This window comes from Gopherus evgoodei, chromosome 5, assembly GCF_007399415.2.
Source record: "Gopherus evgoodei ecotype Sinaloan lineage chromosome 5, rGopEvg1_v1.p, whole genome shotgun sequence".
In the NCBI taxonomy this organism is placed as follows: domain Eukaryota; kingdom Metazoa; phylum Chordata; order Testudines; family Testudinidae; genus Gopherus; species Gopherus evgoodei.
The window spans coordinates 112358934-112386553 of NC_044326.1; the positions used below are offsets into that span (position 1 = coordinate 112358934).

The following is a 27620-nucleotide window of genomic DNA, read 5'->3' on the forward strand; positions in this document are numbered from 1 at the left end:
GCCACATTTCTGTGATTTACACCATTCATCCATCTTTAGCTCACTGACTTTCAAACTTGGATCAATGATTTAAATATGCACTGAAATTCCATCAGCCACAAATTAAGCAAGAGCTGCTGTTGTGCATATCCAAATATCAGCTTAACCATTATATGGTCCACTTTGGTTATCCAGTATCCATGCTGGAATTTAAGAGTCCACTTCCCATGTACAAATGTAGGGCGGGGATGTTTGGGGCATTAATTAGCATGAGAGTGTAAGGCATTGTCATTTCAGCCATTTAAAGGTTGTTTGCTCACACTCAATTCAGACTGTTTAACTCTCTCCCATCACCCTTTTTTCCTAGTGGTTTCCTGCTGTTCCCAGATATAGACCATTATTTGGGCAGTAAGGAAGGCTTGGTATTCACCTAGACGCTGCAAAACTCACATAAAATTACAGCCATCCTCAAGGCAACCAACATTCCAGGGGGCCAGAACCCAGTGCACTGCATTAACTACGCTCAGCTTCAACCTCAATTTCTCTCCATGCTAATAGCGCATTCAGTCAGGCTCTCATATGTCAGCCAACCTATTCGTTTAATCTTTAGGGCGAGTTAAATTAAGGGGTTATTGACAAGTAGGATTTAGCATGGCTTAATCCTGGCCTACGGAAGTGTTTAAATAAAGCCAAAACAGAACTAGTTTCTTTACTATTGCTGTGTTCCTGCTTTTCCTGCTGAAAGCAATGGTTTTGTCTATACGGAAAGAAAAGTACTTTCTGAAGCCAGTCTAAGTGTTTCATCATGGGTAAGCTACACCAAGAACAAAGGAAGCAAGTAGAAAAGGAAGAATTTTCTATAAATCTATTCAGAGACAGTCAACTTTGGATGCATTGTACTTATAATAAAGCAAGATATTAATGCAAAATTAAAATGAGATCTTCCACTTTCTAATCACAGTTATTCAGACACATTGTTCAGCAGCATTTTTTCATATCCATTCCTTCTGTCCCGTATATATTTAACCAATACATCTAAACTATCTGATCATTTTAGAGCCCTTTTTGAATTAGGCACTAACAAAAACTGTAGGTGCTCACATCAAAGGATTAAACAATTAGTGGCTGATTCATTTTTACTTGGAATAGTTTGCCACTGGACACTTAAAAATTAAGAGCTTATTACAACTTTTCATTCATATTTTGTTTGGTTTTATACTTTGATTTGCTGTTTTCATATTAGTGACTTGAACATGGAACAATAAGCTAGTTAAACAACAAATAGCTACTATTCTGGACAAGTCCAGTCTCATGCCCACAATTTCAACTTGGTGAAATACATCTTCAAACATTTGTATAGAATGAAGTTGGTATTGCCATGTTTTTATAGAGAGACGCAGAAACACATGATATGGATTTATGAACCTTCTGAGCAGAGGCAATCTGATACATGTACCAGCCATAAAGAGCTAATAGGGATCTTTTTAATGAGTCTCTACAAGTGAGGTTCCAGTACTCAATTGGTTTGTGGGGAAAAAATATTGATCGGTGCAAGTTTTTTATGAAAATCCTTTTCTTTGATCAGTTTCTCTGTTGCTATTAAGAACTCTGTGGGAAGCAGTAATGTTATCAAGAATCATAAAACAAAACCAATATGAACAAAGTTACATTTTTCAAAATATATGAAATAGATTATTGATAATGTTATAGATAACCACAAACACTGTGTTTCCTTAGATTGCAGAGAGCATGGCTTTGGGGAGGGGGTAGCACAGATACCTTTCATGCTGGTTAGTGGGTTTAGTTCTCAATCTAGTAGGGGTGGGGTAAATTTTTCAAGCCCTGCCTAGGGCAGAGTGGACAATAAATAAAAACACGAGTTTGAAATCTGATATGGCAGCAAGAAGGCCAAGGTGACTCTGGGTAGCATACAAAGTGGCATCACATCACGCAAAAAAGGAAGTACAGGATCCTTCACACAGATGACTGATGGAGAGGCAAAATCCTTAAGTCTTTACACAGTCTTTACTTAAGACAACTCCCACTGGTAGTTTGCTCAGTTTTTTTCTTTGATCTGTTTTTTAATTAGTACCCATGTTGCCTTTATATTTCAAATAAAGTGTTTCCAAAAATGATCCTTCAAGACAACTGATTTAGAAATGTGTGGGATGTCTTCAATAATGAGACTCATCATTGATACTACAGGGCATTTTTTCTTCCCTGTCCCCTTTTCCCAGGAAGTCGTTGAATGGTAAAGCTCTTATTAAGACAGATGATGATGTTTAGTGGTTTAAAATGTAATTGTTCAAAGCTGCTGCATAACCCACCATCAAATACTTAAAAGGTCCATTAAATCATCTCCACTTGGCATTTAACATTTTATGCATTTTGCACTTGTTCCTCTGTGGAAGGATTTATGTATTCAGCCATTTAGTGAGCTATTGTAATTATTTAAATTAATTTTCACATTGAAATATTTATCATAGACTTACTCCATTCTAATGCACATAACTGCACATGCCAAGACACTTACTGATCTGAGACTATTCTAGATCTGCTGCATAGTCAGCCCACATACTACCTCTGTTTGGTACCATCCAAGCGAATAGATATTTATCACTGAATTTATTTTGTAAGTGACCAACACGGACATTTCTATTTATATTCCTCCTCCTTAGGGATATAGTGAAGTGCTTCAAACAAAGCCAAAAAACTGATGCATTCTGTTGCTATTAGCCACATGAAGAGTCACTGGTAGTTCACAGCATTCTAATCTTCCCTATCAGGGCTTTAACTCACATCCTTTCTGAGGGCAGGGACTTAGAGATTTTGATGAAACTAAGTTATACTGTTTCCCAGAAAGGAATTTTGAGAGGTAAGATAATTTGCCATAGACTAACAAAAGGAAAGTTTCCAATTTAATTTCCCTTCAGAAGAAAAATGTCCAGAGAAGCACTTCCACTTCTCACTGGCTTGTAAAGTCATTAATATCCAGCCACAGAAATAAAGAGGCAAGTCTGATCACGGCCTCCACAAGCTTAAAAACAAACAGTTACTCACCTTTGTAACTGATGTTCTTCGAGATGTGTTGCTCATATCCGTTCCAATTAGGTGTGTGCACACTGCATGCACAGCTGTCAAAGAATTTTTATCCTAGCACCACCTGGTGGGTCGGCTGTGGAGCCCCCTGGAGTGGTGCCTTCATGGTGCTCAATATATACCCCAGCCGACCCAGCACCTCTTTCTTGCTGGCTACTCTGACAGAGAGGAAGGGGGGCAGGTTTGGAATGGATAAGAGCAACACATCTCGAAGACCAGCAGTTACAAAGGTGAGTAACCGTTTTTTCTTCTTAGAGTGTTTGCTCCTATCGATTCCAATTAGGTGACTCCCAAGCCTTACCAAGGCAGTGGGGTTTGAGTGAAGCACCGTGGATTGTAGGACAGCTCTACCAAACCCCGCATCATCTCTGGCGTGCCAGACGATGACATAGTGCGAAGCAAAAGTGTATACTGAGGACCACATTGCAGCTCTGCAGATTCCTGGATCGGCACCTGGGCCAGAAAAGCCACCAACGAAGCCTGGGCACTTGTGAAATGAGCAGGGAGGGGCAGGGTCAGTACACCAGCCAGATCATAGCAAGCGCAGATGCACGATGTGATCCATGAAGAGATACACTGAGAGGAGACCGGGAGGCCTTTCATCCGTAGCACCACCACAACAAAGAGCTGGGTCATCTATCTGAACGGCTTCATACGCTCAGTTTAGAAGGCAAGGGCCCTATGGACATGGAGGGAGTGCAGCTGCTGTTCCTGGCAACTGGCGTGCGGTTTTGGATTAAAAAACGGGAGAAAAATGTCCCGGCTGATATGAAGGCTGATACCACCTTGGGAAGAAAGGCCAGGTGAGCCGAAGCTGCACATTATCTTTATGTAAGATCATGTAGGATGGTTCCGAGGTAAGGGCTCTGAGCTCAGAGACACGCTGTGCCGACATGATAGCGACAAGGAGAGGTAGACGAGGGAGCAGGTGGCCAGCAGCTTGAACGGGATCCCCATGAGTCTGGAGAGGACCAGGTGAAGGTCCCATGTGGGGACTGGTCCAGGCCCTTGAGGAACCTACCAACCATGGGACTGGTGAAGACAGAGCGGTCATTCACATCCGAGTGAAAAGCCAAGATGGCCACACGGTGAACTCTGACAGAGGATGTCGCCAGGCCCTGCTGTTTTAGGTCCAGGAGATATTCCAAAATGAGAAGCACAGATGCCTGGAGAGGGGGCGTGAGTGTGCTAAGTGCACCAGCATGAAAACCACTTCCACTTAGCCGTATATGTGCCCCGAGTGGAGAGCTTCCTGCTGCCCATCAGTACTTGCTGTACAGATTCCGAACAGAGAAGTTCTGAAGGGTTTAGCCACACAGCATCCATGCTGTGAGGTGGAGAGATCATAGGTCGGGATGGCAGAGGCGACCGTGATCCCAAGTAATCAGGTCTGGAAGAAGAGGCAATGGGACTGGCGTGTCCACAGAGAGCTCCAATAGCATGGTGTACCGATGCTGTCTGAGCCACGCCAGAGCTACATGATAGTCCCTGCGCACTTTCCTCAGGACTCTGTACACAAGGGGGAATGGGGAAAAGGTGTAAAATAGTCAACCCATTCACAGGAGCAGGAAGGCATCTGAGAGAGAGCCCAGAGAGCGGCCTTGGAGGGAGCAGAAAGCCGGGCATTTCCAATTGCTGCGGAAGGCAAACCGGTTGACCTGGGGAAACCCCCACCTTCGGAAGATGGGGTGGATGACATCTTGTCGAAGCGACCACTCATGGGAGTGGAAGGAGCTGCTCAGGTGGTTCGCCAGCATGTTCTGGACCCCGGGTAGAAAGGACGCCACCAGGTGAATGGAGTGGGCTATGCAGAATTCCCACAGTCAAATGGCCTCCTGACAGAGCAGAGAGGAACGGGTCCACCCTTGTTTGTTGATGTAGAACATGGCAATGGTGTTGTCTGTGAGGACCACCACACAATGACCCTGCAGCCACTCCTGGAAGGCTTGACAGGCAAGGCGCACTGCCATCAACTCCCGGACGTTGATATGAAGGGAGAGCATGGACAGGGGCCATAGGCTCTGCGTCTGAATGTTTCTGAAGTGGCAACCTATCCCGGGGCTGACGCATCCATGACCAGGGACAAGGAGGGCTGTGGGCTGTGAAAAGAGACTCCTTCACATACCATCCAGGGATTTAGCCACCAGTAGAGGGAAGCCAGGACCTACTCCAGGACGGTGACCATCAAGTTCAGGCTGTCTTAACCTGGGCGATGCACTGATGCTAGCCAGGCTTGTAACGGGTGGAGTCCAAGTCTGGTGTGCCTGGTCACGAATGTGCAGAAAGCCACATGGCTGAGAAGACTCATTGCCAATGAGGTTGGGAAGCTCTGAAGGCTCCGAACAAGGCCCATAATAGCCTTGAAATGAGCATCCAGCAGGAGGGCTTGTAGCAGAACGGAGTCCAGAACCGCCCCAATGAATTCCATTCTCTGGGTCGGTTCTAGTGTTGACTTTGCCACATTGAGAAGGAAGCATAACTGACTAAACGCGTCCGTGACAAAGTGGAGGTGGGACTGCACCTGTTCTCTGGGGCGTCCCCAGATAAGCCAATCATTGAGGTAAGGGTATACCTGCACCCGCCCTCGACAAAGGATGGCCACCACGACCGACATACATTTGGTGAACACTCAGGGGGCCGTGGAGAGACCAAAGGGAAGGGCCATGATCTGATAGTGTTCGCAGTTGACCACAAAGCAGAGGAAGCATCTGTGCGCCAGATGAATCGCTATGTGGAAATACGCGTCCTTCATGTCGAGGATGGCGTACCAGTCTCCAGGATCCAGGTAAGGTATAATGGTACCCAAGGAGACCATGCAGAACTTTAACTTTACCATGAACTTGTTGAGTCTGCACAGGTCCAGAATGGGCTGAAGCCCGCCCTTTGCCTTGGGGTTTAGGAAGTATCAGGAGTAAACCCCCCTGCCCCTTAGCTCCCTCGGAACCTCTTTGATCGCCCCCATGTGGAGGAGCATCTGAACCTCCTGAATAAGGAGTTGCTCACGAGAAGGGTCCCTGAAGAGGGACAGGGAGGAAGAAAATTGGAGAGAGTATCCCAATTCCACCATGCGGAGGACCCAGCGGTCCGTGATTATGTGAGACCAATCATAGTGGAAACAGGATAAACGATTCAAGAAAGGTGGGGTAGGATCCTGAACGAAGTCCAATACACTGTCCTCGGGCGTCCTTTCAAAAGGCCTGTTTTGAGCCCGACAAAGACTTGGATGGGCCCTGGCCTTGCCCAGACTGGGAGTTGGAGGGCTTCCTCCTGTTATTATGCCCCCACCTCCTATAGAAATCCTGCCTCAGCTGAGGAGGATAGGAGCGTTGTTGCAGCTGCTGGGGTCTGAAGGGTTTCTGCTGGGTGGCTGGTGTATGCATGCCCAGGGACTTCATCATCATCCTTGAGTCCTTAAGGCTTTATAGCCTTGAATCAGCCTATTTCGAAAACAGGCCTTCTCCATCAAAGGGGAGGTCCCTGCAGTGTTTGCTGAAGTTCTGGTGGCAGGACAGAGGCTTGCAGCCAGGACATATGCCTCACTGTGATCCCTGAGGACAAAGTACATGTGGCGGAGTCCACAGTGTCCAGCAAGGCCTGCAACAAGGTCCGTGCCACTGTTTTGCCATCTTCTGCCAAAGCCCCAAATTCTTCTCGGGACTCAGGAGATACTAATGCCTTAATCTTCAGCATGGAGTTCCAGGAGTTAAAATTGTAACAACTCAGGAGCGCCTGCTGATTAGCGATCCTAAGCTGAAGTCCCCCCAAGGAATAAACTTTGTCCCCAAACAAATCAAGGTGCTTGGCATCCTTTGATTTCGCCGCTGGGGCCTGCTGGTCATGCTGTTCTTTTTCGTTCACTGACACCACCATGAGTCAACTGGGCTGTGGGTGGGTGAACAGATAATCATACCCCTTCGAGGAGACAAAGTATTTCCACTCCACTTCCTTAGCAGATGGGGGGGATGGATGCAGGTATCTGCCAGATAGTTCTGGTGATTGTTTGGATGGTCCGAATCAGGGGTAGGGCTACCCTTGATGGAGCTTCCGTGGACAAAATATTCACCACAGGGTCCTCCACCTCTATCACCTCCTCCGCCTGCAGGTTCATATTCCATGCCACCCTGTGCAGGAGGTCCTGGTGGGCACGGAGGTCTATTGGCATCAATTTGCTAAGTAACAGACAGGGATATTTATTTTTTGGTGCCTGAAACTTAACATTCAGGCCCTGGACATTATTTAAGAAAGACCATACTGGGTCAGACCAAAGGTCCATCTAACTCAGTGTCCTGTCTTCCAAGAGTGGCCAATGCCAGGTGCCCTAGAGGGAATGAACAGAACAGGTAATCATCAAGTGATCTATTCCCTGCCACCCACTCCCAGACTCTGGCAAACAGAGGCTAGGGACACCATCCCTGCCCACCTTGGTTAGTAGCCACTGATGGATTTATCCTCCATAAGTGTATTTAGAGTTAATATATGTTATAGCTATAAACTTACACAAGCTGTGTTCTTCACCACATGTCCTAAAATCACAACAACTCTTCCTTTGAAGCTCTGGAGTGTGGCAGTAGCAGGGCACTGGATGAGCTCTCCTTCCGCAGTGAATGCTGAGCCAAATGGAATGTTGATGCTGCCTGAAATGTGGCCACGATTAAAGCTGACGAGCAACACAGTTAAGGGAAACATGAAAAAAGAAACTGGATACATCCACACCTGCTGAACAGCAAGTAGCTCAGTGAGGCTGGGGTCTCTAAGTGCTACCACAATACAAACAAACCACCAGGAGCGAACCCAGCTCTCAGATATGTATTTACGCACCATTCCCATTCAAGTCAATGTGACTTTCAATTTTAGCACAAAATTTGGATGGTACAGTTTTAACTCATACCTGTAAATGATGAACTTTTGGGGGTATTTTTTTCTCTTCATTGCTAATACCAATGATATATGTAAATGAAACAAACTGTCTAATGTACAAGCAGCTGTCATAGTATAATTCCCAAATCTGGACCTTAGCGTCCAGGATATGGGTACTAGCATAAAGTCCCCTAAGTTTAATTACCAGCTTAGATTCTGTAGCGCTGCCACCAATCAGGAATTTTTAGGGCCTGATACACTCTGGTCCCCCCCAAAACCTTCCCACGGGACCCCAAGACCCAGATTCCTTGAGTCTCACAACAAAGGGAAATAAACCATTCCATCCCACCTCTTTACCTCCTCCCAGATCTTTCCTGCCTGGGTACACTAGGAGATAGCGTGAATCAATTCCTTGAAAAACAACATAGAGATATCAAGTTTTTCTCTCCCTGTCACCCAGAGGCAATACAGATTCAAGCTGCGTGAATCTAACACAAAGAGGAAATTTATCCTTCCCTTCTCCCCACCAGTTCCCTGGTATATACAGACTCAATTTCTTTGAGCCTTAATTAGGAGAGAAAAATCAACAGGTCTTAAAAGCAAAACTTTTAATAAAAAAGAAAGAAAAAAGTAAAAGGTTTATCTCTGCACTTTAGATGGTAAACAGTTACAGGGTCTTTCAACTCATAGAAAGAAACTTTCTCCAGCAGAAACACAGTTTAAGCTACTTCCAGCAAGTACACATATGCAAATGGAAAAAAACAAATTAAAAGACTATGACCGCCTTTTCTTACTTACAATTCTGAATAGATAAGAGACTGTAGCAGGGAGATTGGCAGAAACCTGGTTGCACCTCTAGCCCCATCCAGGACCCAGAGAGAACAAAGCCAAACCCCAAACCCACAAACAAAGGCTTCCCTCCACGAGATTTGAAAGTATCTTGTTTCCTGATTGGTCCTCTGGTCAGGTGTTTGCAGGTCACTGTTTGTTAACCCTTTATAGGTGAAAGAGACATTAACCCTTAGCTATCTGTTTATGACAGCAGCTCCCGCCTCCTCCCCCTTGGCTGATATGACACAGGCTACTTTGTTCTTATTGGATTAGTATATATCAAGAACCTCATTTATTGTTTATGAATATTGAAAACAACAGCTGCCACATCACAGGAAAACTAATAGCATGAAGATTTATTTGCTGTTTAAAAAGTGACAGATGGAATCATTTCAAATTTTGCAGTAGTCAATGAGTACTTAGTTTCACAGGAGAAAGCAGAGATTTATGCTCAGGGACACATCATTCTGTCTGTTTTATCAGCATGCAGCTCTTAAACAGCCATGGGTGTGTGTGTGTGTCTGTGTCTGTCTGTCTGTCTCTCTCTCTCGCTGATACGGAGCTGTAGATGGTTTTTTCATAAAACCAATCCAGGAGTTCCATTTCGTTTTTTACTAATTCCTTTTAAAATAGGTTTTAACCATAGCTAAAAATATGAAGTATGAACAAAATCTCAGCTAACTAAAAATGGAAGAACATTTTCCAAACTGAAATTGAACTCAAAACTGAAGTTTGAAAGAGTTTGTTTTATTATTTGCTTATTCTTAAAGTTTTCACAAGCATCTGCATCTCTTAGTTTCAACAGAAACTTAAGCACTGCAAGAAGTTCTAGTGACATGTAGGACTGTTCTGGGGTTAAATACACTGAATGGGAAATCAGATGACTAGGGTTCTATTCTTGGCTCCACTACTTACTCAATGAGAAGCATTTACTCTGTATACTTCAGTTTCCACATCTTTAAAATTGGGATATTACTTGCCTACTTCACAGAGGTTTTAAAGTTCTTATAGGTTTTCAGACAAACGGTGCTAGACAAATTCTTATTTACAGCCTTATGAAAATCAAGAAATTCTGTGTATCATATGGGACACCTATGAAAGGGTTAGTATGTAAAAGCCAACAACTCCTAGAAGTTGTTAGGTAAAGTCTGGATGCAAAAAAGGAGCTAGGTCCCTAAGCCCCAGTTCTGGCACCACTTTGATGCACAGAACTTCTGCTGAAGCTTGCACGTGCCTACACTCAGTTGGCACCTAAGTTTTTGTAGTATAAGTTCCCTAGCCACAGATGTTCCTGTCTCTGCAGGACATACGGACTGCTTCCTCCCTCTCGGTCTCCAGACACCTATTACCCATCTAAGCCCCAGAGTGATTCACAAACCATGGGAAGACAGGTGTTCAGCCACCTAAGTTGCCTGATATGGTAGGTACAATCTGAGCATTCCTGCCAGATCAGTCCTCTCAGGTGAGCTCATGAAAAACAGCTGAGGAGAAAAAGGAGAACCTCCCACATAAAAACTTTTAGCCCATTGGTTAGGCAACTCATCTGGGATGTGGGAGAAACCTGGTTCAAGTCCCCACTTCATCTGAGAGGGAGAAGTGATTTCAATCGGGATCTTCTACCTCTCAGGTGAATGAATTCCTTAACTATTGGGCTATGGGAAATTCTAGCGCTAACATAAAAGTGAGAGGGCAACATTATGCAATATCATATATCAAGCCGCTCTCGTCACCTTGATGGGCAAAATGTCATCGAGATTGGTTTGATGAGAATGACACAATAATTCAACAGCTACTCACTAAAAACACGAGATGTATAATCACATTTTTGTATCCCTGTTTTAACACATAGGAATCTGTGTCGTGATATCCAATTTCAGCTCAGAAACATGCAAGATCAATGATGGAATGCCAAGGCAGATGAAATCCAGGGCTATGCTGACCCTCAGAAGCCCAAGGACTTCTATGCTGCTTCGATAGATGCACATAGTCCAATACAGCATTACTTTGAAGAGTTCAGATAGCCTAACATTGATGTCTGATAAAGGAGAAATCCTTCAGAGGTGGCACAAGCATTTCAGTGATCTTTTGAACACACTGTCCAACATCACGGACGAGGCATCGATAAGAGCAATGGATCAGCCACCTTGTAATGACAACATGGATGCAGCCCCATCCCTTGATTAAGTCAGCACTGCAATCAGTACCATGAAGAACTAGAGCTCCAAGATCTGATGGCATTCCTACAGAAATATTCAAGTATGGAGGCAAAATCCTGCTGAGGTGACTACATGGACTATCTCTCAATATATGGAGCAATGAAGATTTACTGTAAGACTTCAAAGACTCTAAACTGTCACCATATACAGAAGAAAGGCGAAAAGTCTGACAATGGCAACTATCACGGTATCTCATTACTCTCTATCACTGGAAAGGTTCTGACTAGAACACTCTGATTGTCTGCTATACAAAATAACTAAATGTGTTACCAGAGTTGCAATGTGTGATGGTGTGGGACTCACCCCTGTGGCGCCTCCTGCTGGTCCTCTCAGGGAATTAGCTCTTTTCCAGCCTCGGAGAGCCCTCTACAGGCCAATGTCCCACGGCCGCTGGCCCCGTGTCCCTCCCAGACCCCGGTGCCCTTTTATCTGGGGTGCTACCCCCTGACAATACCCCCACACTCTCCCTCTGGGTCTCCCCTCTCTGGGAAACCCCCAACCCTCTAATCCCCACCAACCTGGCCTCAGTCTGGGCTACTGCCAGTCATCATCAAGCTCCCACTCCCTTGGGCAGACTACAGTGTAAAAGCCACTCATCATAGGCAAGGGGGTTCAGACCTGCTGCCTCCCTCGACTGCCCTCTGCAACCCCCAGTACCCGCTGGCCTTCTGCTAGGCCGCAGCCTGGGGCTTTCCAGGCTGGAGCCTCCCCAGCTCCTCTGCCTTTCCCCAGCCCTGCCCCACTCAGGTACTCTGCTCAGGTCCCTACAGCCAGGTCCCTCCCTCTCAGAAGCTAGAGGGAGTCTGTGCCAGCTCCTGGTTCACTGGCCTTTTATACAGGCCAGCTGTGGCCTGAATGGGGCATGGCCCAGCTGTGGCCGCTTCCCCAATCAGCCCAGCTTAGCAACTCTCAGCTACAACCTTCTCCCAGGGCTGTTTTAAGCCCTTCAGGGCAGGAGTGGGTGACCACTCCGCTACACAATGTGATTTTAGGCCAACAGATGGAATGAAAGACAAGATATTTGTAGCCCATGAGATGGAGGAGAAATGTAGAGAACAGCAACATGACCTTTACATTGTCTTTAGTGAACTGGCTAAAACATTTGACTCCGTCAATAGATGTGGGTTTGGGAATTATTATATAAGTTTGGTGAATTTTTCTGGACAACCAACATTCTGAGGCTCTTTCATGATGGAATGCTCGGAAAAGTCTGTGTAGATGGTGTTCTGTCTGACCCATTTCTTGTCACTAAAGGTTTTACGCATGCTGCATAATTGGTCCACTCTTATTTAATATCTTCTATACAGCAATGCTTATTATGCTACAAGAGCCCTGAATGCTGGTATCAGGATATGTTTCCAATTCTCTGGAACAGGCTGCGATCTTCCACAACGGTCTTCAGGCAGTTGTTCATGAGCTGCTGTGTCTCAATGCCTGTGGTCTAGACAAGACACAACTGATTGTGAATTGAGCTGCAAAGTCTGCAAAAAGATATGGGCTGATATTCTGAAAAAGACAGAGGTGAGAGGCCATGTATCAACCTGCACCAGGGAAACTCTACATGAAATCAAAAATCACCATCAGAAACACACAGCTAAATGGTGTTACAGACTTTCACTATCTTGGTAGTATATTGTAGAATTATGTTAGTATAGACAAGGAACTGACAAATCATATCAACAAAACCAGGTCTGACTCTCAGGAAGAGTTTGGTGGCAACATGATATTAAACCAAGTCTGTAAATCAGTTGTGTTGTCCAACTTATTGTACGGGTGTGAGACCTGGACCTCTACAGGCATCATATTAAGCTTCTAGATAAGATCCACTTACAACATCTGCATTCCAGACTCTGCATCAAATGGCAGGATAAAGTTACCAATAATGAAGTTCTAGAATGTAGTCACTCCACAGGGATTGAAGTCAGGCTTATCACAACACAGTTATGCTGGGCTGGTCACGTACTGAGGATGGACAACACCAGAATGTCAAAGCAGTTGCTGTACAGCAATCACATAGGAGATGGCCAAAAGAAATGCTTCAAAAGACACACTGAAGCATAATTTGACACAGTGCAACACTGAGACTAACAGCTGTGAGTCATCAGCAACTGACAGACCACACTGGCAAACAGTAGTCAACGATGGGATTACCCAGTTCGGGGTAAACTGTCATATAGATCTTGAGGCACAGAGGCCGAGTTGTGAACAGTGGCAGATTCAGCAGGCACTGACTGTAAACCCTTCCTCGGCATCAAGCTACGTACTTCATGTGGAAAGGCCTGCCACTTGCACATCCGTCTGTTTAGCTACAACTGTACAGTACTCAGAAGCCGTAATACTGTCATCAGCATCGTCTTCCATTATGAAGGACAATATCATGCTGTGTTCCAGTGTCTCTCTCTTTCAATCTCTTCTCTTGAAGCTGTTCCACTTTGGATAAATAATCCAAGAATTATTTGAGCCAGAGAGCACAACCCAGCAATGACTTTATAGCCTGGTGGTTAGACCTTTCACCCAGGATGTAGGACACCCATTATCTAGTCCTCCTGCTCCAAAGTCACAACAACTAACTCCTTTTATACACCCAGACCTAAATGTCCTGCTCTCAAGGTATGATAGTCTAGCAAGATTTTATGAACAAGTAATGAACATGAAAAAGTGTGTGAAATCTTTTGGGTACAAATTAAGAGAAAACACACAACACTGGGCCATTCTTCCACTAGTTTGAATAAAATTATAACAGAAATGACTATTTGTGCAGGTGAGCATGGCAGACATCTTTTTTTTCCTAGTGTACAGGAGTAAGTTTGGGGGAGCAGGAAAGTAAAAGTAGAATTTGCTTCAAAAGCATATGAGTCACAAGTATGGAGATTAGTCACTATTTATGGCTGAACTTGTAGAAGGCTAGTAGACTGCAGGCTTTAATTATAAGAAGTTGAATTGGAAGGAGCTAAGAGTTAATCTTTTAAGATTAATACTAGCATGCCTTTCTTAAATGTGATTAGTGTGAACAGTTCCAGTTTGATGACTATCACTGTTGCATGATGGGAAAGCATTAAAAAAACCTTTTGAAAGATTAATAAGAGCGAGAACCCCAAACCACTAATTACTGTTGTTTATTCATGTCTAATTGGAAGGAAGACTCTCGCCCCCACCACAAACTGTACAAACAGTTCTTATTCACAGCTCCATTGTAAATAATACTAAGTAAGATAAAAGTTTAAAAATAGGACCGTTCTTTTAGACAGAACGTCTTTGCCCATATTGAGTATTCTAAGCTGCTCAATGCAACAACTGACCTAACCTTTAAATAGAATAAAATACATTTACTTAGAGTAATGACATTAGTATCTAACTATGCACACTGTGGTTTTTTTTTTTGTAGTTTGTATTCTTTCTAATCTTAAGTGACCATCTTAACCATTCGAGTCCTTAGCTGATTACAAAGGCAGAGATTTTGTGGAAGACTGAAAGACCATAAAGTACTTAGCTAGGACCTTCATAAAAGGAATGGAATACTGCCAGTATTTCTGCTAACATGTTTAATGAAAAGAGGCTACAACAGAACTGCTGACTTTCTACTGCAATAGAAAATGCTCAGAGTACATTACCTTTTCATTACAAAGTTTTCTCTTGGTAAAATAATCTTGGAAGAAAAGGGTTTCTAGATCTTACACTCGCAATATGTGCTTCATTACAATACAGCAACTCCTTAGTATCCAAAGACAGCCTTACAATGAAGTTATGCTGGACACTGTTTAAAAAATGTCATGAACTAGAAACCTGTTGAAAGTCCTCTGTTTCCCACCAAATCACATTAAAAGCTATTCTGCTCTTTCTTTCTTGTAAAACAATAAAGTTGTGCATGAAAAAGCATCATATTAGCAAAATATTAATATAAATTACAAAATGATTCTCTTATAGAGAGATTCTCTTATAATTGTGCATATTGAGATACTCTCTTATAACACTCACAAAGCAATAAAGCATTTTTCTGAAGATAGGTAATAGTAATATATAACAGGAAATATAGCAATACTATACAAACTTTTTGCATTAAGATGAAAATGTTTGAAGGCTGAGTACCTCCCATCCCTGAGTGAATATACAATAGCACAGGTGATGCATTCTTCTTAGGATTTCACCTACATGTTCAGAATACCTGACAGTCAGTCAAATTCTTATGTATAGTGTATATTCTCTGGGAGATATTGGGACATTCCCAGATAACAGGTCAACTAACTCAATGGATTATTTTATTACCAGTACAAGCTCACTTTTCAGCAAGGAGACTCCTCACTTCTTACAACCCTGGAGCCTGATGTCTGCTATTTATTCACAGAATAGGTACAGCATGAGTAACCGGCAGCTTCCCACACTAAACCATCCATTAATATGCCTCAGACTGACCAGAAAGACAGAACAGGATCTTGGAATGGTGAGTCTGCTAACAAGAGAACTACTTAGTGAAATTCTGATGAGGATTTATTATGAGAATAATAGCTTCATTCTTTATGATAAAGAGTCTATTTCTTGTATAATAGCTCAAGTTTCTGCTGGCCTTCTAAATAACATGGTAGATAGAAAAGAGGACCAAATTAAAAGTCTTTCCTACTTTGACCCTTACTATGAATATAGCTTAAAAATTAACCTTAATTCTGTGAGGGGAAAAAAGTCACTGAAGTCCAGACAATGATGAGTCAAATGATTCAGATACCTGAGCCTGTGACTAACTCAACTGATGCATGAAATTAATAAATACAAGGAAAAAATTACACTTCCATGCTTTGATCCTCTATTTTATCTAGACAGCAGATCATGCTGAGCATTCAAGTTCTGGCATCTTTCCAGTTATGATGTGGAATAGTCTCCCAATTCTACCATGCTCTGTTTTGCAGTAAACAGTGTCAAATATTAAACATGAGGAAAATATTTTAGTCACTGCCTCTTCCTAAGTTTACCATTCCCCTTAAAAGAGAGGATTTATCAAGCTGTAAACTCCTGAAAAAGACAGTAACATTTTAAAATATTAAGACATTTGATACCTATGTCAGCTCAGGGTAAAAATCATCCAAGTCACATATGAACCCTAAATAGTTAATATTGATCCGTTACTGAATGGAAACTTTGTTTAAAGAAAAATAAACATGGAACACTTTCGAGCAATCCTACTCTTCTTGATCACCATACTGTCTTAAAAGAAAGCTTATATAGGTATTCTATAGTTTAGAACAGCTCTTTTCTCAGATGCATACAGCATGGTACATTTTGCATAGTACCGAATATATGCTTGCAATATGTAATAATTCTGTGGATATCTAAACTGCAATCAAATTTGCGCTAACATTTTGTGACAACCCACGTTACTATGATCTGTTTGCTGGTGAACAGAAACAGGAATCTGGGACCTGACCCTTTAAGTGAGACATCACAGCCTATTACCCAGAAAAATTAGGTACATGTCCTTCAAAAGCAATAATCTGCACCAGCTTTACTGTTATGAAAGGAAGTTTTTATAAAGTGGTAAATAAGTAATTACAAATAAATAACTATACTTTAAAATGTTGCCTAGGACATTAAGAGACTCACCTATCAATGTGTTGTGATCTATCCCACTTTTAGATGGAGACTGCTGACAGAGATATGCTCCTTGCTGAAAGAATCACATAATTGGAAAAAAAAAAAAAGAAGCAAAATGACAAAATCCTTGAAGTTGTATATGTTAAATTAAAAGCCATGTTTGAAGGATGTAATGAAAAATATACTGGGTACAATCGTCAGCTGCACTGAGAAAAAGGTGGCTGTCGGCTGCCTTTATGCCTTCTCTGATCGTGAGTCAGCTGGGTATCTGAACAAGTCTCCCTGAGTAAGTTAGAGCAGCCACAGGGCTACTTTAATTCACACCAATACAATACTCTCCTTAGGAATTTTTTTTCTAGGTGGGGATTGGCAGAACACATCATATACTGCCCCTTCCGCTTCCCCTCTAGCCCCCAAAAGCTCATCCCCTCTCCTGACACATCCATTGAACCAGTGGAGGGGAAGGATTGGAGCAGAGAGCTACTGGCGGAAAACCACCTATGTCAGCTTTACACCAGCCCAAAATTCCATCATGTCAGGAGAATCTTCAGGAGCTGCTGGCAACTTCAACGTTACTGTGCTATATCCAGTGGCACAAAATGATGTCATTGGGATCGCGGATCCAGCCCACAGCCTGAGGAGCAAGAGAGACTAACTTATAGGGTAACTTCTTTGCCCTTTTTTCCACAGAAAATGAGTTTCCACTATCAACTCTACCTTAAGACTGTCTGCTGCATATTTTAGCATTATTTAAATTATTTATCATGCGCAATTAAAATAGCCAGGAGCAGTGGTGAATGGGTCAATATGAAGGATACTCTTCGCTATTACGGATGTCAACTACAAGCAGTTTTGGCTTGCTAGATTTGGTTTTCTTTGTTGGCGTTTTGAAGTGACTAGGTCCTGTCAGCTCACACAAGTCAATCAGATCTTCTGCTGAAATCCGTGGTGACACTTCCGCCTTCAGGTCATTCAACTGGATAGAGTCCCTAGACTTTAAAGAGAGAAAAATAAAATCTTTAAAATGATGTAACTATTTATTTGTGGTTATTGTAGCTGTTGGTTGCTGGCTGTTAGAGACACAGAGTGGGTGAGGTTAATATCTTTTATTGATCCAACTTCTGTTGGTGAAAGAGATGAGCTTTCGAGTTTACACAGGCCTGAAGAAAATCTCTGTGCAAGCTCAAAAGCTTGTCTCTTTCAAAACAAAAGCTGCTCCAATAAAAGATATAACCTCACCTAGTTTCTAACTTAACTGTTTAGGCATTATCCAGCATTCATTGCAACTTCTGCTTTATATGATCATCCTAAATATAAAAATGAAGTTTTGCATAGAAACATTCCTTTCTTATAACCACAGACAAGTTTGAGATAAGCCATATAGCACTGCATCTAGAACTTTTCAAATTATTCATTGTGGATCATTTATCTGAAAAACTTAGTCCTATTTTCTGTTTGAAAATTATCCATAAATAGATTTTTAAGAACATGTCATTTGCAATTGTTTGAGGAATAGCTTGTGAAAACAAATTTTAGCCTGTTCTTGGTTCATGAAGTGTTCACTACCGATAAGATCCTCCCCTTCACTCCAGCCACTTTATGCAAGGTAAAGGGGCCCTAAAAGCCTTGGATCTCTTCAGAGGAGGACTTCCCCAATTCAAGAACTGATGTAGACAGCCACATGTAGAGGACATGTGTCATAAACAGATAAGAAAAGTTAATAGAACAGAAGTGCTTCACATCTCTTTGCCTGGAAAGGGTTAACAAGAACAGTGAGCCTGGCTGTCACCTGACCAGAGGACCAATCAGGGGACAGGATACTTTCAAATCTTGAGGGAGGGAAGTTTTTGTGCTGTGCTGTTAGATTCTGGTTGTTGTTCACTCTGGGGGCTCAGAGGACCAGATGTGCAACCAGGTTTGTCTCCAATCTCCCTGACACAGGTTCTTATAGATTCAAAATAGTGAGTACTAGGTAGATAAAGCAAGTAGGCTTATGTTTGTTTTCTTTATTTGCAAATGTGTATTTGGTTGGAAGAAGTTCAAATGTGCATTTGGCTGAAAGGAGTTCAAATTGGTATTTTGCTGAAAAGATTTTAATTTGTACTTGTATACTTAGGCTGGGAGAGTATTCCCAGTGTCTATAGCTGAAAGACCCTGTACCTATTACATTTTAAATTTACAAAGATAATTTTTACTGTTTTTTCTCTCTTTAATTAAAAGTTTCTTGTTTAAGAACCTGATTGTTTTTTTTATTCTGGTGAGACCCCAGGGGACTGGGTCTGGATTCACCAGGGAATTGGTGGGGAGAAAGGAGGGAAGAGGGAGAGAGAGGCTAAATTCTCTCTGTGTTAGGATTACTGTCTCTCTCAGGGAGAATCTGGGGGGGGAAGAGAGAAGGAGGGGGGAAGGTGCATTTTCCTCTCTGTTTCAGGATTCAGGGGGTTTGAATCACAGTGATCTTCCAGGGTAACCCAGGGAGGGGAAGGCTGGGAGAGGCAACAGTGAAGGAAAGGGTTTACTTTCCTTGTGTTAAGATCCAGAGGGTCTGGGTCTTGGGGGTTCCCGGGTAAGGTTTTGGGGGGACCAGAGTGTACCAGGCACTGGAATTCCTGGTTGGTGGCAGCGCTACAGGTTCTAAGTTGGCAATTAAGCTTAGAAGAATTCATGCTGGTACCCCATCTTTTGGACACTAAGGTTCAGAGTGGGGAATTATACCATGACAACATGTCAGGAATCGGATGGATGAGAAGTGAGTGGGGAGGAAATTCTGGGCAGCAGCAGGGCCCATAGGTCACCTGGGAAACCCACCATAATTTAGACCGTTCCATGGAGCTGTCTAAATTATGCCAGAGGCTACACCAGTCCCCAGAGTAGCCCGGGATCAAGAGGATGGCAAAGATGACCTTAACCTCCCCGATCTGTGGTTCTGGCCTGCATCTTTGAGGTGCAGCACAGAATCTCTCCCTATGCCCTTTCATTATTTATTCTTCTCCCATTGAACCACATTATTGGTCACCTAAGTCACTTGGTATTGTTTCTGGATGAGCTAAGCTGTATAAAAATTATTTGGGAACATTCAGCTAATTTATTGTGGTGCCACAGAAATACTCTATTATTTGCCCAACAGCCTTTCCACTGTGAATGCTCTCACAAATATTCAGAAGCACTAGAATCTGTGATGCTTTTGCTTTTTGTTATTGTGAAAAAAACACATGTAAATAAGCCACACAAAAAACGAACAAAATAATGCATCCTGAACACCAGCAAAGTGAATCAGTGCATCTTATTCACAAATATATTTTGTGAACAATGTATATTGATAATTGCTCATGAATACAAAACCACTAAATTACAGTAGAGTTTATGTACAGGGAATTTCAGTGAGATGATCACAAAATGCAGAAAGGTGGGCCACAAAGTGTGGTAGAGCTTTTCCAACCACAGTGTTTATTTATAATTGCGAAATGGCTGAATTTTTAAGAAGCTAACTTTAAATCAGGTTCTCACTGTAGAAGAATCACCTCTACCCAATCCAATGAATTTCATTTAAAAAAAAAAAAAGCCATGACAAACAAATATACTTTACAGCATGCTCAAAAGGCCAGCAAACTCAATCTCAGTAAGAGTGATACAAGGAAATGAATTCCAGTCATGCAAACTCATAGAGAATGTCCAGTTACCAACACCATAGTGTTTAAATCTAGAATCTGTTGAAAATCTCAGCTGATCTCATGAGGGATGGTAAAATACCCAAGGACTTAAAATAGTAGAATGCATTATGCCACCCATGTTATCTCTAAACAGGACTGAGTGAAAGTGAGTTAGATCATTTTCACCAGTAACTCCACAGCAATTTTGCATCCGCAGCTAACGGATCTCTATGGGGAAGTCTCAATACTTCAGCTTCAAATGTCACCAGCTTTAACTTTTCAAAGCATCCATACCAAAGCAAACATTATTTTTTTCTATATTTAGAAAATCCAGCACAGGACATGTGGTTCAGAGGCTTCAGTGCACCACTGCATTGCGTTTTACTGTAGTCTGCAGATGTAGCATGTACCAATCACCACTTTGTCCACTTGTCTCATTGCCTAATAATGGCATTTACAGGTATCTGATTTGCATAATATTTTAACCTATCAGTAAAGACTTAATGAAGTGAGTCACGTATGCACAAAAACTAAATTCAGCTCCACTGAGCCAAAATGTAGCCCTGCTGTATGTCACTCCAATGGAGCTTTTCTTGCTTACACCAGGGCTGAATTTGTCCCTTTGCAACTGTTGTGCTCCTACTGTGTTTGAGGTCAAACACAGGCGAAATTTTATAACTTCTGAGTGTTCAGCTGTTTCCAGTGAATTATTCCAGCTTGTCTGGAGACAAATCTGTGCAGGATAGCTGGGAACTGCTAGAGTGAGCATCTTTTGGAAGCTGTTTAGACTACTGTTTTGGTGACTGTTACTGATGGAATACTTTTTTTGTGTTAATTAAAAGCTAGCTATTTTGTTTAGAAAATCCAAATGTGTGCTCTGCAATTCTCCCATACAAAACAAGGTTCTGGGGCCACTTCTCCCCAATACAGGTATTACTCCCATTAACATTACTGGACATTATATGCACATCATACAGTAAATACAGCCCAGACGTAAAATACAAAATAGAAAAATTAAAAATCTAAAAATTGTTCCTACATTACTGGTCAACATTACTGCATTGATTTTAAGAGTTAAATATATAAAATGCTGTTTAAAAGCAGGATTATTCTAAGAGTATAGGGGGCTGAATTTATGCTTAGAGGAAAACAGAACCATAATTCATAGAATTATCTTTGTCACCTAATCTCTTGTATATATGCATGGGTACGTTGATACCGATTCAGTACCTAGCTTGTCATTTGCTTTGCAATTTTTACTTATCAATGAGGAAACATATACATAAGGGAACAGGAGTGTTAGCAATCAGGAGACATTGAGACACTTGTGATCAGAGTATTAAATAGAGCTGAGGAGAAGATGGTTTTCCCGTCCCATGAACATTTTCAAGATATCAAAACATTTTCCCATCTCAAATTGGGATGAAAAGTCAAAATCTTGACAATTTTTGCAAATCAAATCTGAAAAAAAATTTGCTTCGGGTCAATCAAAACAATTTCTAAACATTTCATTTTGGTTTTGATCTCTCTTTTTTTAAGCTTTAAGTCTAAATTTAATAAACTTCAAAATAAAAAGTCATTTAAACTCAGAAAATTGAAACTTATTACCCCTCAAAATTTCAAGTCAGATTTGTCAAAACCAATCAACCAATTTGCAAACAGTTTCAGTTCCAATGAATCAACATTTTCCAGCCCTCACCCCACAAAAAAAAAACACAAAAACAAAAACAAAACAGTGCAATGAAAAATGAGTTATCAGGTCTGGTATTAATTAACTCAAGTAATTACTGCTAGTGCTAGCCCTTGCTTCAGCAGTGTGCTGCAAACATGTGCTAGGTTATATTGATACAGCAGAGCCTCAAAGATACAATCACCAGAGTTACAGACTGACCTGTCAACCGGACACCATGTGAAACCGGAAGTAACTAATTAGGGAGTAGTGGGGACCAAAGAAAGAAAGAAAAAGAAATACTGTACTGTACTGCATCTTAAAAGTAGGCACATTTGGGCTGCATGTCCCAACGTATGGGGCAGCTACTTACAGCTAGGAGGTGATGACACTGGGGCTGCCAGCCCAAGGCAGCTGGAGTTGGAAGAGCAGGAGCAAAGCTGGGGTCTATGCTGCTTTCATACACCCACCCCACCAGCCGGGAGAGGGATGCACATTTTTTTTTCATCACTCCCCCCCTCCAGTGAGGAGGGGGACGCATTGTTTTTATCCTCTCCCCCCGGCCAGGAAGAGGACAAGGTTACAAACTTAGTAAGAAAGAAGCTACCAGCGCCGAGGAGGGAGCAGAGCTGCTGCTGGAGCCTGGCCTGGAGTGTTAGCTGCTGGAGCCCAAAGCACGCTGCCTAATTCAGTGCACAGGATGGATGCACACAGGGGAAGAATTAAGGTTGAACAGGCAACCTTAAATCTGGTATTGCCTATGCTTGTATAATAGAAGTCATAATCATCAACATTCTTCATTATCCCCAATGGGGAAATAGCAAACAAGTGAGCCCTAAGTAAGACTATGCCTACACTATGAGCTAGGGATGCAATATCCCTGCTCACATATACATTCTCGTGCTAGCACTCATTGAGCTACCAGGAGTATAAATACCATTGTAGCCACAGTGGCATGGGTAGCAGCAGTGGAAGCATGGCTGAGCTGTGTTCAGTACATATTCAGTGGTTTCAGGAGAGCTTGTATTCAATCCGACTCAGCTGTGTCTCCACTGTTGCTACCTGGACTACCCTTCTATTTGTATTCATGCTAGCCTGATGAGAGCTACTCTACACAAGCAGGGAAATAATATTCCTAACTCATAGTGTAGACATAGCCTAAGAAACAATCTCCTGTTAATGGCTGAATAACCACTAACATAATTGCAACTCAATTAAAATAAATATCCTAAGTGGCATTAGCCCACCTGTAAAGTTCATTATCATCTTTCTTATGATTCCTTCTCTTCCTTTTCTGATCTAGGATACCCAATTTCCATCTGTACTGTATGATGTCCCAGAATATCAAGGTGTTTCCCATAACTTATGTGGAGTTTTGCAGGAAACAGAACTGCTGAATCAATTCCTTCATTAAAAACTGTTTTTATTAGAGTCATTTCTTCCTCCAAAGACTGTGTTAGTGAAAATACAGCTGGAAAAAGAAACAGCTCTACTCTCCATATATAAAACTGTGTTTTTTTTTGGGGGGGGGAAGGGACCTACCTTTAAAAGTTTGTCTTTATCTGCTGTATCTGATAATGCCTGCATCCTTCCCATTCACAGAGGAAGATTCTTCATGGACATTTTCTAAAAAACTGTCAACACATAAAGCACTTTTCTCTACATTTATGTCTAGCATTTGATTTTAAAAAGTCACAAGGAGTCCATCAAGTCTGTTCAAGTCTTCTCAGGTATTTCTGGTATATGTTTTGTATCTCTTCCACTTCTCGGGGCACTTTAGGTGTGAGAGAGCAATATGGGCACAGAGCCCTCACTCCAAAGACTTGCTCAGAGCTCAAAAATCTGTTTACTCTCAAGCTTGCTTTTCTGCTTGGGACAGTCCAATCAAAATTTTTATGCTCTTTTCTGTACACTAAATATAGTTTCACATCTTCCACAATCTGCTGTGACAGCAGTGATATTTGATATTAGCTAGAGCTCCACCTATTTATTATCATCATTTATTTGTATTACCCTAATGCCTACCTGCCTTACTCAGGGGCCAAGATCTATGTGCTCGGTTCTGTACAAATAGAACAAAAAGACAGTTCCTACTCCAAAGTGCTTATAGTTTAAGGGCATGCCTAAATGAAGCAGAAGTGTGAGTCAAGCTGTGGTGTAAATCTGCAGTGCACTTATATGCTGCACGCTAACTGTCCATGTTGATTCTGTTACCGTGCCCTGAAGTTTGAAACAGCAGTACGCAAATCATACTGGGGAACTTTCAGGGCGCAGCAGCAAGGTCCACATGGACAGTGAGTGCACAGCATGCTGGAGTACTGCAGATTTGTCACGCACTAATATGCTGTTTAGACAAATCTTAAATCTATATGAAAGAATCTTCAAGATTTAGACATAGCCTGGATATGAGGACTTGGATACCTGAGTCGAAGATGATGCCCATATTATGGGCCAGAGTGACAGGCAGCATGGTGGTGCCATCCACAGTGATTGAGAAAGAAGATGCAGAGGAGGCCTTGGAGGAAGATTAAGAGCTCTGCTATAGCCACGTTTAGCTTACGCTGACGAATAGACTTTTGGACAGAATTCTTAACTGTACCCAGTGATTGGCCTTATCACTTGTTTAGGCCTTTTGGTGGTGTCATAGTTAGGCACCAGTTTCCAGCTGAGGGGGAGGGGGAGAGAGAGCGACGCCATTCGAAAATAAGCCTCCAAAAGGTTATTTGTCCTCTCAGCAGCACTTTGTGGCCATTTTAAATTCATTTAAAAAACCCACCAAGCTGAGAATATAAAATGGCTCCCAGTTAAGAGCCTGATTCAGCCAGGTACTTAAGCACTTGTCTAACGTTAAGCTGCAAATAGTCTCATGGAGGTCGCTGGATCTACTTACATACTTAAAGTTAAAACATACTTGCTGAATCAAAGCCTACTTAAAAAACCCCAAAACAATAGAAAGTGAGAGCTGAAAGAATCCACTAGGCTACAAACTGCAGCACTAAAGGCAATAAGGCTCATTGGCAGGCAGGTGTAAAAAAAGAAGGGGTCCAATTGACCAGGACATGTAGGAAAAAAAAATAACAAATACAGTCCAAATAGTATAGGAGAAGGCATTTATAACTTACTCTCTTCTGTTACCCTTCTGATATGACCTATTTAGGGGTTTCCATACTGCATACAGAGAAAAATTCTCTGAAAAACTATTTTTTTTAAAATAATGGAAAATAAAATTAAGGATCCATAGTCTGAGAGCAATACCAGGGTATGCACTAAAAAGCCTCACACGCGCACACACACACACACACAATAGTGGTTTATAGTTATTTTAAAAGATGGGTTTAGGGGTCAAAACTATCTGGCAGAAAACTGCAAACAAAATATATGGATGAATCAAACACAGTTGCTCAGAAAAATGAAAGACAGTAGTTAGGGAGAGAGCACTTACAGCAGCGTTCCACTCACTGTTCTTGGTAGTGACCTCACTGCCTGAGCTGGGAAACACTTGCAAGTCACTGTTTCTCCTGCCTTTTTCTTTAAAAGTCCTTTCAAATCTGCTCCTAGTTACACTGTAGTAAAATTCCTGAACTTTTATTTTCCCCTATCCTAACATCAGTGTGGAATCTCATTTTAGAAAATTCAGCTATGAGAAGTTGTTCACCAGGGAAGGTTGCTTAACAGACAGCACGATTTAGAAAAAAGATTTATATGAGCTGGCATTAGAAGTCTACTCTCATCCCATGTGTTTCCTTGACTACCTCCTAAATCCTTTAAATTAGAGCACTTGTTCTCACTCCATTAACTTTTAAACAGGACTGGGAATTACAAAGCTATATGCATTTACTGCTCTTAATACAAAGGAGGAATTAGGAATTTTAATGTTTTTAATATTAGGAATTAAAGCTACATAAATATTCTGAAATTAGAAGCCGAGCTTCAGAAAGATTAAAGAGCTCTAAGAACCGGTAGGCCACACAATCAGAGCTTCCATCTCATTTTCCATTAAGCTGTAATTTCTGATTGGCATTTCATCCTGGCTTTCACATGCAGATACACCTTTATGGAAAAGAAATTAAGTGTTTCTGATTCTGCTGGACCTGCACTTCGCAGTTCCATCTGATAATAGCTCTTGCATTTAGCCGAGTTTTGGTCCAGGAGACAGAATGGTTTTAGGTGGGCTGCAGGTATTTTTGCTTTTTGTTTTTTAATGAACTTGGCATTCCTTATCACATTAAAATAAAAAACCTTTTTTAAACAGAGGTATTTCAGCATTGAATTAAATCAGCGGTTCTCAGCCTGTGGGTCGGGGCTTCAAAGTGGGTTGCCAGGGCTGGCATTAGACTTGCTGCAGTCCAGGGCCGAAGATGAAGCCCCACCCACCGCCCAGGGCCATAGCTGAAGCCTGATGGCTTCAGCTCTTGATGGCGAGGCTCAGGTTACAGGCTTTGGGGCAGGGCTCGGGTTTTGGCGTTGCCCCTCCCCCCTCCCCGCCAAGGCAGCGGGGCTCAGGCTTTGCTCCTCCCCTCCTGGGGTTGTGTAGTAATTTTTGTTTTTAGAAGGCGGTCACGATGCAATGAAGTTTGAGAACCCCTGAATTAAATCAATTTCAATGTAAGCAAGCGACCAAGTATGATTTTTTTGCAAAATTTCAAATGCCTTAGGAACTATGTGTTCTGCTGAAGGTGGCATTCTACATGATCTACTTATCTGTGTCATACCTACGGTATGTGTCTAGGTTCAGAAATGAGACACAATGACTTTTAAAGTTGAGATAAGCTTATACCATGTTTTTAGCCAAGCAGATTTCCTAGCACTTGATCTGATAATTGCTTATTATTTCACCCAGGAAACAAGAAAGCAGAAGACTACAAGGAACTACAAATATATTGTAAACTGGAAAAGACCGCTGCAGACCAATGATGACTCTTACTACAAAGATGTCACTGACTGTACCAGTTGGCTCCCTCTAATTTAACATATATAAAACCAGAGAAGGCTCTCTTACCATGCACAATGCTTTACACCTAAATGTAACAGGCTTCAAACAAGTTAGGGCCCCCACTGTACTAGGTGCTGTACAAACACATTGTATATGACAGCCCCGTTTCTGGAGAGTTCAGTCTAAATAGACAAGACCTAACAGGTGGGTGAAATGATAATGAGACGGGGAGAGGGAGGATAGGGGAAAAACAAAAAAGCACAGACTAGCTATATGCACAGCAAAATGCCAATCAGCACCAGTCAGTCATCACAGTCACAATTCACCACTGTCACATAACAGAGTAGAAGTGGTGCGACCTAGTGGTCAGGAGTCTCGCCTAGCAAAACCAAATGGCAGAACCGAAGGCATGGCCAGGAGACAAGTCAACGGCTGGAGTCAGGTGTTCTGAGGAAGGTAGGAACTACGGCTGGAGCGCAAGCAGGCACGAGTTGGAACAAGGGCTGGTGCAGGAAGCTGGTCTGGCACAGCTGCAGGTGTGAATGCACTGAGCAGCTACCGTACAGCCATTGCTGCAGTGCTTAAATGATCTGTTGGCCCTTTTCCCCCTGATCACGGTGCACAGCCATTTAGCAATGGCTTATTAGGACCAGCCAAGTACACTGGGTTGCTAGGTGACTGTGCCCAAAGCCAGCTGAATTCCTGTCAACTTATCTAGATATTATCAGATAGCAGTTTTCTGTACATATCACAGGTGAGGTCAGTCTTAAGGATGAAAAGGTGATAGCTTTATGGATTTTGCCTCT

General features: G+C 42.3%; 1 protein-coding gene across 2 annotated transcripts in view; it reads right to left on the reverse strand.

The window, feature by feature from the left end:
- The window catches only part of TBCK (TBC1 domain containing kinase), a 185875-nt gene that overhangs the window by 14292 nt on the left and 143963 nt on the right, over positions 1 to 27620 (reverse strand). For both annotated transcript variants that reach the window (XM_030564512.1, XM_030564511.1), the window contains 2 exons: positions 17381 to 17556; positions 7576 to 7735 (listed from right to left, as the gene is read on the reverse strand). In XM_030564512.1, coding sequence (XP_030420372.1) covers positions 7576 to 7735; positions 17381 to 17556 — 336 coding nt within the window. The remainder of the gene's footprint in view (positions 1 to 7575; positions 7736 to 17380; positions 17557 to 27620) is intronic.